The following is a 13,164-nucleotide window of genomic DNA, read 5'->3' on the forward strand; positions in this document are numbered from 1 at the left end:
CTCTTTCTCACACACACACGCACTCACACACACACTGCTCGTGGTGGATGCCTCTCCCCCACCTCAGTAAGACGCTGTTTAACGAGGGGAGAGGGCAGCATGCAGTTTGCAGTAGACCCTACACTGAAACATTGCAATGTGTGCGCACGGAAATAAATAAGCCCAAACTTTGTTTTCTGCATCACCTTACCTTCTTTTGCAGCCTGTGCCTCCCCCGTGTGTGCAAAGCGAAACAGCCAGATGAAGCATAAAATAATCCAAGAAGGGAGCCTAGTTTGAAAAACCATGGTGGAGGAACAGGATATTTTGAAATTTACTGTACGATCGCTGCTGCTATTGCCGCCGCTTGTTGGGGATTAAAGGGTTTGTTCTGCTATGTGTTTTATTTTGCCTTTGCATGGAGTTCTCTCTCCCCCAGCTGCTTGCTCCTCTTGCCTATGCGTTTCCTGCACACCGTATTTGCTGCCTGCGAGTCTCTGACTGCAGCCTGGCTGCGAGCTCCACACTCCAATAATATCAATTAGGGGGGGAAGGGGCGGGGCCGGAGCCGGGAGAGCGGGCCGTCCCTCAAAGTGACTGGCAGCCGCAGCCGGCCTAAGAGGAGCTGCAAGCTAGACCGGGGAGGCTGAGCGGGGGGAACGACTCGCCCCGGCAGTGGAGGCGGGGCCGGCGGCGCTGTCCAATGAGCCGGGGAAGGTGTCAGGTTGCCGCTGGCACAGGGTTCCCCGCAGGTTGAGTGTGTAGCCGGGGCCGGGCTGTGAGTGTGGAGAGGGCATGGCAGGACTGGGAGCCGCGCTCCAGGCAGGCTCGTTACTGCTGGGGACTGCAATAAAGCAAAAACAACAGTAGTGGTTATAAAAGACGTGACGCTCTCTCAGGATAGCGTAAAGGAGTCTGGCTGCGCAAGCCCCAGCCTTTAAGGAGACGGGGATTTTCTGATCGTTGCTCTAAGTCAAGTGATTCAGGGCACTGACTCTTTAGACCCTCCCTCGCCTGCTAACTTCCTTAATTATCTTTCCTGCAGCATCCCCGAGGCCGCCACCAAATTAGTTCCCCAGAGTGGGCACCGCTCGGAGTGGGTGATGAACGCAGTGTGTTTTACTGATCACCGTGAAATAGCTCGTTTGCAAGAGTTTTAAACAAGCCCCGACCAAGGAAGCGGGGGGGTGGGGGGGGGAGAGAAAAGAACACCCCCCACCCAATAACGTGATCATTTAAAAACCCCTTCGATCGCGGCATCCGTGCCACAATGAGCATCGCCCAAGAAGAAGGGAAGGTTTGTTGAGAAAAAGCTGGACAAGTCGAAACCACTCATCAGAACATTCCGCCTTGATGGTTTCTCTTATTTCTCTGACCTCTGCGGGAATCTTTTACAATATTTTCCGATCTGTGTGGTGCTATCCATAACACAGAGCAAGTAAACACTTTGCTACTGAATCTCAGAACGTTTGTACGTTTTGTGTTTCATTTCTTAAAACAAGTCTCTGTAAAAAAAAAAAATCAAAATTCTTCGAGACATAACACTAACATTTCATTTCCCTGCTTTCACAAAACTGTGAAGAGACCAGTTAAAGACAACATAAATGTGGTTGATATTAGACGCTTTTTCCCAATCGGATGTAATCCAAAACGAAGGGTAATCCGATAACAATGAGATAATAAGAAAAAGAAAGAAACTTGCCAAATCTCCCTTTGTCAAAGTTCACCCCCACTGACTTGAAGAGTGCTTTTCCAGCAGAAGATCCACCCTCCTCGCCCTTATATATCTATTACCTATATCTTGCTTTTTAAAGGGTGAATCAAAGTTTCTGTTCCTGAAATGAAGCTTTAAAAATTTTTAGAAAGGAAGGGTGGATTTGGAGATGGAGTGAGGGGAAAATAGAAGTGCTACTGATGACTGTAATGGGGATGTTACCACGGATGGCCTTTGTCTGAATGGAATACACAACCTAATTTTGTCAACAACTGCCATATGCACAGTTGTGCTGTGAAGGAATGTGAAGTTTCTACTCTTCAGATGAGATTACAGCAGGACACCATAACATAATAGTTAAATGATCTTCTCCTTTCCTTTCTCCTTCTCTTAAATTCTTGGGTTGGTATTTTTGATTTTATAATGTATATGTCCCACAGATTTATTTTATATTACGTTAAATGTTTTTATATAATTAAATAAAAATAGTTTGGCTGTGTCCTTTTAAAGGATATAAACTGAATAACTGATTATATCTTAGAAGCAGATAATTATAAAGAAACACAGGGAATGTAATTACAATTCATTGCCAAGATTATATGAGAATCTGAAACAATCCGTATGTAAACGGAGACACTGATACCGCAAAACGGTATGTTATAAATAAAAATTTAAAATGTGGGAGGTTGTTTATAGAATCCTTGAGTAGATAAAACAAAATTAGAATTTAAAAAATCATCTATGCAGCATCATCTGATAAGCAACCTCCGAAGTGGAATAGATCTTCCAGGCTTTCAACACTTTCCAGCGGCCTCATCATTACTTCTGAGAATGATACTGAGGTAGCATGTGAAGTTTACTGTATTCCTTTCATCTACTGAATAACTAATATTCACTGATGAGAGTAGGAATATTTTTCCATTAAATTCAAGAAATTCTTGAACATAGCATTTTTAGCTATTGTAGATACAGTTATTTATATGGTGACATTCTTTCTGGTGCTATTATTCTCTTGCTGTCTCTCTCACACACATAAATAGAGAGAAAGAGAAAAACAATGAGTTTGCTGGTACGTTTCTTTGAAAGGCTATTTTATTTTAAACCCATATGTACAGGTATTTTGTAATTTCCCTGCAGGTTTTCACAGGTAAATTTGGTTTTCATATAGCATCAAAATGTCAAACACTGTAACTGTAATAAAGCCAGATAGGAAAAAGTCCTTAATCCAGCTAGTCTTTCAGTTTCCTAGCATAACTGTGATCAGTGGTAACATTTCAATTCAGGATCGCTAAGTCATAAAGATGATTTTCACTATATAGCATTTGTAAAAAAGAAAAGAACAATATATGAATTTCAGTTTGGACAAAGGGTGCTGGAACATTTTTTTTGCGGGGGGGGGGGGGGGGGAGTGTGCTGAGAGCCATTGAAACAAACTGTAAACCCTGGAAACCACTTCAAGCCAGGGGGTGCGGCAGCCCTCCCAGGCTCTGTAGTTCTAGTACCTATGGTTGGGACTAGGGTTGGCTAAGAATAGGAAAGGTAAAAGCTTTTTTAGAGGAAACCTAGGGAAGAGGGTGATAAAGAGATATATACATGTCCTGGGTATAATAAAAAAATAAGTGTTTTTGTTGTCTCACCTGCTGTATACAAACGTTCTTATAATTTTCTATACTATATTTTATGCATATGTTATGTTAATTATCTGAACACATAAAACCCTTCAAAATTTGGCAACAAAAAGAATGTGTGTGTGTGTGTGTGTATGTGTATACTTTCTCTGTCACAAACACAAATGAAATTGCTGTATTTCTAAAAATACTTATTTTTTTCCTCAGTAGCACCATTTTCAAACTGACCTGCCTGCCTGACCATCAGCCATTGGGCTAAATCTGGCAGTTTTACAGAATCCTTTACACATTTTAAGTACCTACTGCATCCTAAAGACAGTAATGGATTTATTCACAGTTAAGATGAAGCAACTTTAAAATACAATAGTAAAACATCTTAAAGCTCCCCTGTTGTTCTTCCTCTCTTTTATGGTCATATGGATAGGAAAGAAAATAATGTTGCTGATGAATTCAGGTTCTACCACAAGGAATCTTTATGAGATGTACACAGAAGCTGAAATCCTTTTCAATTAATATTTTTCCTTCTCCCCTGCCTCTTGGTAATGTTTCTTAATACTTCCTTTTATTCTGTAAGATGGTACAGAGTTACTTTGTCTCATCGCGCTGAGTGGTTGCTATTTACCTTGTGTAAACAAGAACAGATTATAAAAGAAGAAATATTACTTACAAATAAACTGAAATACCTGAGAGGAATGGACTATAAGCATCAATTTTCATATACAAATCCCTGAGAAAAAAGCAACTGGAAATTCCATTCAATTCAGTATGTTACAATTAAAACACCATCAAATTAAATGGTTAACTGCAACAATGAAATCGAAAGGCTAGGTTTTTTTAAGCTAATCCTTTTTGTTGATTGAAAATTTACGCTTACTAGGCCAAATTCTGCTCTCAATTAAAGTAGTGTGAATCTAGATGCCAATTTTTAAAAAGGGCTCCAGAGGTGATTCTGGCAATTACAAACCAGTAAGCCTGACTTCAGTACAGGGCAAACTGGTTGAAACTATAATAAAGAACAAAACTGTCAGACTCATAGATGAACATAATTTGTTGGGGAAGAGTCAACATGGTTTTTGTAAACGGAAATCATGCCTCACCAATCCATTAGCATTCTTTGAGGTGGTCAAAAAGCATGTGAACAAGGGTGATCCAGGGAGTATAGTATACTTAGATTTTCAGAAAGCCTTTGACAAGATTCCACACCAAAGGCTCTTAAGCAAAGTCAGCTGTCATGGGATAAGAGGGAAGGTCCTCTCATGGATCAGTAACTGGTTAAAAGATAAGAAACAAAGGATAGGAATAAATGGGCAGTTTTCAGATTGGAGAGTGGTAAATAGTGGTGTCCCCCAGGGGTCTGTACTTGGAGCAGTCCAATTCAACATATTCATAAATGATCTGAAAAAAGGGGTAAACAGCAAGGTGGCAAAATTTGGGGATGACACAAAACTACTCGAGATAGTTAAGTCCCAAGCAGACTGCAAAGAGTTACAAAAAGATCTTACAAAACTGGGTGACAGGGCAACAAAATGGCAAATGAAATTCAATGTTGATAAATACAAGGTAATGCACATTGGAAAACATAATCCCAACTATACTTTTAAAATGATGGGGTCTAAATTAGCTCTTACCACTCAAGAAAGAGATCTTGGAATCATTGTGGATAGTTCTCTGAAAACATCCACTCAATGTGCAGCGGCAGTCAAAAAAGTGAACAGAATGTTGGGAATCATTAAGAAAGGGATAAATAATAAGACAGAAAATATCATATTGCATCTATATAAACCCATGGTACACCCACACCTTGAATACTGCATGCAGATCTGGTCACCCCATCTCAAAAGAGATATATTGGAATTGGAAAAGGTTCAGAAAAGGGCAACAAAAATGATTAGGCATATGGAACGTCTTCCATATCAGGAGCAATTATTAGAATGGGACTTTTCAGCTTGGAAAAGAGATGACTAAGGCGGAATGTGATAGAAGTCTATAAAATCATGACTGGTGTCGAGAAAGTAAAAAAGGAAGTGTTATTTACTCCTTCTCATACCACAAGAACTAGCGGTCACCAAATGAAATTAATAGGCAACAGGTTTAAAACAAACAAAAGGAAGTATTTTTCACACAAACACACAGTCAACTTGTGGAATTCCTTGCCAGAGGATGTTGTGAAGGCCAAGACTATAGTTCAAAAAAGAACTAGATAGATTCATGAAGGATAGGTCTATTAATGGCTATTAGCCAGGATAGGAATGGATGATGTCCCTAGCCTGTTTGCCAGAAGCTGGGAATGGGCGACAGGGGATGGATCACTTGATGGTTACCTGTTCTGTTCATTCCCTCTGGGGCACCTGGCATCGGCCACTGTCACAATACAGGTTACTGGGCTAGATGGACCTTTGGTCTGATCCAGTATAGCCATTCTTATGTAGCCTCGTTTTGTTGACGCTGACTGAGTTACACAGACTGACCCCATTGCACCAATAGCAGAATTTGGTCCACTGTTCAATAAATCAGCCCCTTTACTAATGTGAAAATTCACATTTGGCCACATAATTTATTACGAATTAGTAAAGCAGCCATGTAGAAAAAATGGCCAAATTACGAGGTTGTACAGTTTACAGTGGAGAAAGAACTGTATTTGCAAATAGTTTCAAAATTCAGTTCACAAAAGGTCCCCTCTCAGCCGATTTTGAACATGCTTTGTTTGCTATTGTTTACAGGGCTAAATCAAGTTCAAAATTGTGGTTACAAAGATGTTCAAAAACATCCTCAGGCATGGTTTGTGAAAACGATTCTGAATACAGGTCCATCTACACAAGCTACTGCCCACAAAACCAGTTGCAAGGGCAGTCACATTTGATGTGTTTTAAAACAATAAGTGATAGTAGAAATCAGTCTCTATTAATAGAAATGATAGAAAAGAATTTGGTTATTTGTCATTTTAGTCCAAATCCAAATAATCTTTTTTCTGTGCAGAAAACTATTTACATACTGTGTTTATTATATACTGGAAGAATTTTTGTACCCTGTGACAGGGCGCACTCACCTCACACAGGACAGGAAGGGGTTAACACCATATTGTGGGCTGAGGAAGCCATGCACCCTTCTCCTTACTGGACATGCTCCAGGTGTACCAGTATAAAAGAGAGCAGCCCAGCTCAGTCAGGGAGAGATGCTGATGGGTGACCTCCAACCTGTGCCAGAGGGGAGTGGAGATGTGGACCACAGCCTTGGACCCCAGCAGCTCACAGAGCCCCAGGGAGTGACTGGTGCTGGGGAACTAAGAGATCCCAAAGCCTCCTGGACTACAATGCCCAAGACTGTGATAGGAAGAGACCCAGGGGCGGTGTCAGAGTGGTATCTCCCACTGAGGTAAGTAGGGTGACCAGATGTCCTGATTTTATAGGGACTGTCCTGATATTCAGAGCTTTTCCTTATATAGGCAACTATTACTCCCTACCCCAGTCCCAATTTTTCAGATGTGCTATCTGGTCACCATAGAGGTAAGCTTGGTGTGTTTTGGTGGGACTCCCTGCTGAGCTGGTAGCTGGTCTTTCCACTGCTACTAGCGCCCTAGGTTGGGGCCTGGTGGAGTTGGGTGGGTCTGGCCCCCCCCTGCCTGACAGTAGGGGTGTGTTTCATGGACTCTGGCTGTTAGGCTGTACTACCCTGAACGAGCAGGGTGTTTGCATAGACTGGCCATTGGGGCCACACTGCCCTGACAGTAGGAGTGTGTTTTGTGGACTCCAGCTCTTGGGCTGCACTACCCTGAATGAGCAGGGTGTTTGCATAGACTCTGGCCTTATGTTAATTTGTATAGCTAAGTATCGATGATGGACCTCCTTCAAAGTCATCCTAATTATCTCTTCTTCCCTGAGGAAATCCCAACTTGTCAAAAGACATGAAAAAGATATAAAAGATCCTTGGGTCCTGATTCTGTCATCTCAGATCTGCTTAGACTTCATCAGGGGAAGCTTGAGTTGCAAGACTGAGGTCCCAGTTATACTGGTACGCCCTGAATATGAGATTTAAACATTGGACCCTTTGCAATTACAAAGCTCACTGTCTCTGCTGTGAATCTGAACCTCAATGAATTGAACTCATGTCTGTATGTTTATTGATCTTTTAACCATGCTCTCTTTTGTGTATTTGGGTAAGATCTGAAACATTCTTTAACCTGGGAGGTAATATGTCCGATCCTTTCGGATTGGTAGAACCTTTGCAGTATTTTGCAGTAATTAATGTTGTGCATGCAGAATTTCCTTTCCTCCACAGAAATGGGCTGCAGTGCTGCTGGCCGCCACTAGGGCCACTGGACCTAGCAGACCCCAGCTTGCACATAGTAGACACTGCTCAGGGGGGAGAGAGCTAGAGCAGGGATCAGCAACCTTTGGCACGCGGCCCACCAGGATAAGCCCCCTGGCAGGCCAGGCTGGTTTGTTTACCTGCTGCATCTGCAGGTTTGGCCGATCGCAGCTCCCACTGGCCATGGTTCGCTGCTCCAGGCCAATGGGGGCTGCAGGAAGCAGCGCCGGCCAAGGGATGTGCTGGCCACCGCTTCCCACAGCCCCCATTGGCCTGGAGTGGTGAACTGCGGCCAGTGGGAGCTGCCATCGGCCGAACCTGCGGACGCGGCAGATAAACAAACCGGCCCGGCCCGCCCGGGGGCTTACCCTAGCAAGCCACATGCCACAGGTTGCTGATCTCTGTATTAGTCAATCTGAATAAGAGTGACAGAATCAGGCCCTAACAGAACGCTCCAAATCTTTTTTTAATGCCCACTCAAATGAAAGTCATTCTATGCCACTAATCATTTTCATTGCTCCTTTCTAGATCTTTTTTTATTTCAGATATATCTTTTCTGAGGAAGGGATGGCAGGAATTTAACACAGTACTCAATGTGAGGTCACACCATGAATTTCTGTATTATATTTTCAGTATGACTTTTTTAAATACAACCTAATTTCTTTGTTGTTTTGTTTATCAGTGATGGCACAATGAGCAGTTGTCCCTGAGCTGTAGTGTTTACAGTGATGTCTAGACCTTTCTCCTAAGTGGTTGCAAAAAATGTAAAGCCCATCAATGTGTTTGAGTAGTTCACATTTTTCTTTCCAAATGCATAACTTTGCAGTTGTCTACAGTGAATTTATCTGTCGTCGTGTTGCCCTGGTTGCCTAGCTTTGTTAGGGCTTTTCAAGTTCCTCAGTCTTTTCTAAAATTGACTACCGTAAATGCATCCGATGAAGTGAGCTGTAGCTCACGAAAGCTTATGCTCAAATAAATTGGTTAGTCTCTAAGGTGCCACTAGTACTCCTTTTCTTTTTACCGAAAATCTTGTGTCACTGGCAATTTTTTTCACTTTGTTGTTCACTCTTTTTGAGATCATTACTAAATATATTAAACAATGTCCGTCATAGTATATTACTTTGGCACACCCCATAATTTACCTGCTTCTGTGATGAAATTTAACATTTATTAATACTCTTTATTTCCTATCTCTTACCTAATTTGCAAACTGTCAGAACTTTAGCTGTCACTCTGCAATAACTCAGTTTCTGGAATAGTCTCCTGTGAGGGACTTTCCTGTTTCATTTTGAGTTTCATTTTGTTTTTTCTTTTTAAATATGATCATAAACAGTCAGATTAAATGAAACCAAAAATATGAATTCATATCATCTGAATTGGCAGATTTAAATCTATAGAACCAGGACATTTGGAATTAAGATACTCTGTAGTAAACTGCAGTATTTTGTCCATATATTATATTCTATTAGGGTCCAAACCATTGAGCAAAATTAACCAGTCTGTTGCAATAATTATCCTACCAATAGGGGATATATTTAAAACCTAATTGAGGCTCCACGATTTTTCATACCTTTTAATTTTGTTTTAATGTAGTTTTACAGCTCAATGGATCTGTCAGGAACACGTCACTAGACATTAGTTTTCTGAACACTTGGTGTAAAAGTCTAGACTAGACTGTCCCCTATACAGTTTTAACATGTGTTTCCTCCTAATCACCCCATTAGGAAGGGGGGAATTTGCTTCCCATGAAACAAGAACAAGGTTCACATTGAATGTTTTCACCTAGAAGGTGAGATATGTGGTGGCACAGCACAGAACTTGCAGCCCAGGGAATGGGGGGGCTAAGACAGCTTTCAGCCACTTCTGGGCTCACCTATCCTGCAGTGTTCTGGGGGCTAGAAAGGCCCTGGAAGCTTGTCTAAATTAAGGCAGCCTTCAGGGGATGCTCTGAGGACAGCAGCACTGGCAGCAACCTTCATGCGGAAGCTCTGCCCCTGACATACCCTTCCCATCCCCACCATGCCCTTGTATCCTGCCAAGTTTGACAAAACTTGTGATAAGAAGGCTGTTTTCCATAGTGCCTGCACCAGGGATTCAGGGCCATTTATGTGGCTCCAGCCCTTGTATCCTGCCATATAATGTGCATTGCATATAGGAAGTTGAAGCATGAGTATGCTAGATTTGGGGAGTTTAATCAGGCTCAGCAAATTAACATATTTGGTCACATTCCTTCCTGTTGAAATCAGTACATATCCTTTAAGTCTGTAGTGCCTCTACTGCACCTGTGCATTACTGCTATCAGAGACTGAAAGGGAAGGATGCTTCATCAGAAATTGGAGGAGAACCCAATTTCTTATCCTTACAGAAAAAATGCTGAAGCATATCTGTTTAGGGCCTGATCTTTCAGTATGTGTATAACATGCAAAGTACATGCACAATTCCCACAGAACATTCATAGTAGTTTTACATAAAGGAAGAAGGATTGAGGCTTTTTATTCAACTGCAGATCCTGAGCTGGACTAACTGCCATCCATACGTATGTCTGTCGGCTGAGCATTTGGGAAATCTATATTGCAGTTGTGAAAAATTGCAAATTAAAAATATCTTTAGTTATATATGGTGTACATGTTCATATTAGGAACGTAAACACAGTGAAGTGACATACATGAGCATATACAAATAAAGAGCCAGATCCTTAGCGGCTGTAAATAGGCTTGGTCCATGAATCTCATGATTATGCTAGATTTTGAGTATTTAGGCCCATTAGGGTAACAGTGATTTCACCCCATTCTAACCGAGTGAAATCTCATCCATATTTTTAAGTTATACTGTGTCTGCAGCCATTGTGAGTAAGTGCTGTCAGAGCCCCCAAAGGCAAGAACCCAATACCTGTATCTCCTTCTGATAAAAATATTGCTCGGGCATGTAGGAAAGATATAAGGAGGGCCAAATCGCACCTGGAGCTGCAGCTAGCAAGAGATGTCAAGAGTAACAAGAAGGGTTTCTTCAGGTATGTTGGCAACAAGAAGAAAGCCAAGGAAAGTGTGGGCCCCTTACTGAATGAGGGAGGCAACCTAGTGACAGAGGATGTGGAAAAAGCTAATGTACTCAATGCTTTTTTTGCCTCTGTTTTCACTAACAAGGTCAGCTCCCAGACTGCTGCGCTGGGCATCACAGAATGGGGAAGAGATGGCCAGCCCTCTGTGGAGATAGAGGTGGTTAGGGACTATTTAGAAAAGCTGGACGTGCACAAGTCCATGGGGCCGGACGAGTTACATCCGAGAGTGCTGAAGGAATTGGCGGCTGTGATTGCAGAGCCCTTGGCCATTATCTTTGAAAACTCGTGGCGAACGGGGGAAGTCCCGGATGACTGGAAAAAGGCTAATGTAGTGCCCATCTTTAAAAAAGGGAAGAAGGAGGATCCTGGGAACTACAGGCCAGTCAGCCTCACCTCAGTCCCTGGAAAAATCATGGAGCAGGTCCTCAAAGAATCAATCCTGAAGCACTTACATGAGAGGAAAGTGATCAGGAACAGTCAGCATGGATTCACCAAGGGAAGGTCATGCCTGACTAATCTAATCGCCTTTTATGATGAGATTACTGGTTCTGTGGATGAAGGGAAAGCAGTGGATGTATTGTTTCTTGACTTTAGCAAAGCTTTTGACACGGTCTCCCACAGTATTCTTGTCAGCAAGTTAAGGAAGTATGGGCTAGATGAATGCACTATAAGGTGGGTAGAAAGCTGGCTAGATTGTCGGGCTCAACGGGTAGTGATCAATGGCTCCATGTCTAGTTGGCAGCCGGTGTCAAGTGGAGTGCCCCAGGGGTCGGTCCTGGGGCCGGTTTTGTTCAATATCTTCATAAATGATCTGGAGGATGGTGTGGATTGCACTCTCAGCAAATTTGCAGATGATACTAAACTGGGAGGAGTGGTAGATACGCTGGAGGGGAGGGATAGGATACAGAAGGACCTAGACAAATTGGAGGATTGGGCCAAAAGAAATCTGATGAGGTTCAATAAGGATAAGTGCAGGGTCCTGCACTTAGGATGGAAGAATCCAATGCACCGCTACAGACTAGGGACCGAATGGCTAGGCAGCAGTTCTGCGGAAAAGGACCTAGGGGTGACAGTGGACGAGAAGCTGGATATGAGTCAACAGTGTGCCCTTGTTGCCAAGAAGGCCAATGGCATTTTGGGATGTATAAGTAGGGGCATAGCGAGCAGATCGAGGGATGTGATCGTTCCCCTCTATTCGACACTGGTGAGGCCTCATCTGGAGTACTGTGTCCAGTTTTGGGCCCCACACTACAAGAAGGATGTGGATAAATTGGAGAGAGTCCAGCGAAGGGCAACAAAAATGATTAGGGGTCTAGAGCACATGACTTATGAAGAGAGGCTGAGGGAGCTGGGATTGTTTAGTCTGCAGAAGAGAAGAATGAGGGGGGATTTGATAGCTGCTTTCAACTACCTGAAAGGGGGTTCCAAAGAGGATGGCTCTAGACTGTTCTCAATGGTAGCAGATGACAGAACGAGGAGTAATGGTCTCAAGTTGCAATGGGGGAGGTTTAGATTGGATATTAGGAAAAACTTTTTCACTAAGAGGGTGGTGAAACACTGGAATGCGTTACCTAGGGAGGTGGTAGAATCTCCTTCCTTAGAGGTTTTTAAGGTCAGGCTTGACAAAGCCCTGGCTGGGATGATTTAACTGGGAATTGGTCCTGCTTTGAGCAGGGGGTTGGACTAGATGACCTTCTGGGGTCCCTTCCAACCCTGATATTCTATGATTCTATGATTCTATGAAGTCCTCCAAATAAGTGTTGCATCTGCCACCGCACCTTTGGGATCTGATCTTTTAATATTGACTTGTTGTAAGTCTAACAGAAGTCAACAGAAGATTTGCTTGCATCCATGCTGTAGGCCTGGGAGCTGGTCATAGAACTGCAGAGCCTGAGTTAAGGTAACGGGGCCAGATCCTCAGCTGGTGTAACTCAACATAGCTCCACTGGAGTCAATGGAATTGAGCCCTGGTCTTCTGAGTTCCAGCCTAGTATCCTATACAGTAGGGTTTCTCAGCTGTTATTTTTATCTGGTGATTTGCTGGTCCTGTATACTTACCCAAACCTGATAAAAGTAAGTAGAAATTAGTTGATTTTGAGCATTACTTTTCATATGCAACTTTAAATACAATAGGTGTCTGTCCATATCTGAATGCCTCTGGAGTTCATAAAAAGGCTATAATAAGAATTAAAAAAAAACAAGATTTGCTTAGGGTTTAACAGTTATGTCTCTATGAAATGCAGATATGTATGATAACCCACTTACCTGACAGAGGCAGGTAACGTTAATCAGACTACTTCTAGAGTTGCTTCTTTCTACCTGCAATTGGGTATCCTTTTCAAATGGAATCAAATGTAGTTTAGAAAGACAGGGCTAATTCAGCGGCGCTTTGCTGAGCTGCATTAAGCTGTTCGTCTAAATGGAAAGAATTTAATTAGTTCACATCAAAGTTACACCACCTTCAGTGGTAGGTAAAATTG

General features: G+C 42.5%; 1 protein-coding gene across 2 annotated transcripts in view; it reads right to left on the bottom strand.

Annotated features, from left to right (window-relative positions):
* The window catches only part of EPHA7 (EPH receptor A7), a 176,561-nt gene extending 176,078 nt beyond the window's left edge, over positions 1-483 (bottom strand). For both annotated transcript variants that reach the window (XM_074948122.1, XM_074948121.1), the window contains exon 1: positions 191-483. In XM_074948122.1, the coding sequence (XP_074804223.1) occupies positions 191-287 (97 nt within the window). In that variant the 5' untranslated portion in view covers positions 288-483. The remainder of the gene's footprint in view (positions 1-190) is intronic.
* Between the last annotated feature and the right edge of the window lie 12,681 nt (positions 484-13,164).

This window comes from Natator depressus, chromosome 3 (assembly GCF_965152275.1).
Source record: "Natator depressus isolate rNatDep1 chromosome 3, rNatDep2.hap1, whole genome shotgun sequence".
Lineage (NCBI taxonomy): Eukaryota > Metazoa > Chordata > Testudines > Cheloniidae > Natator > Natator depressus.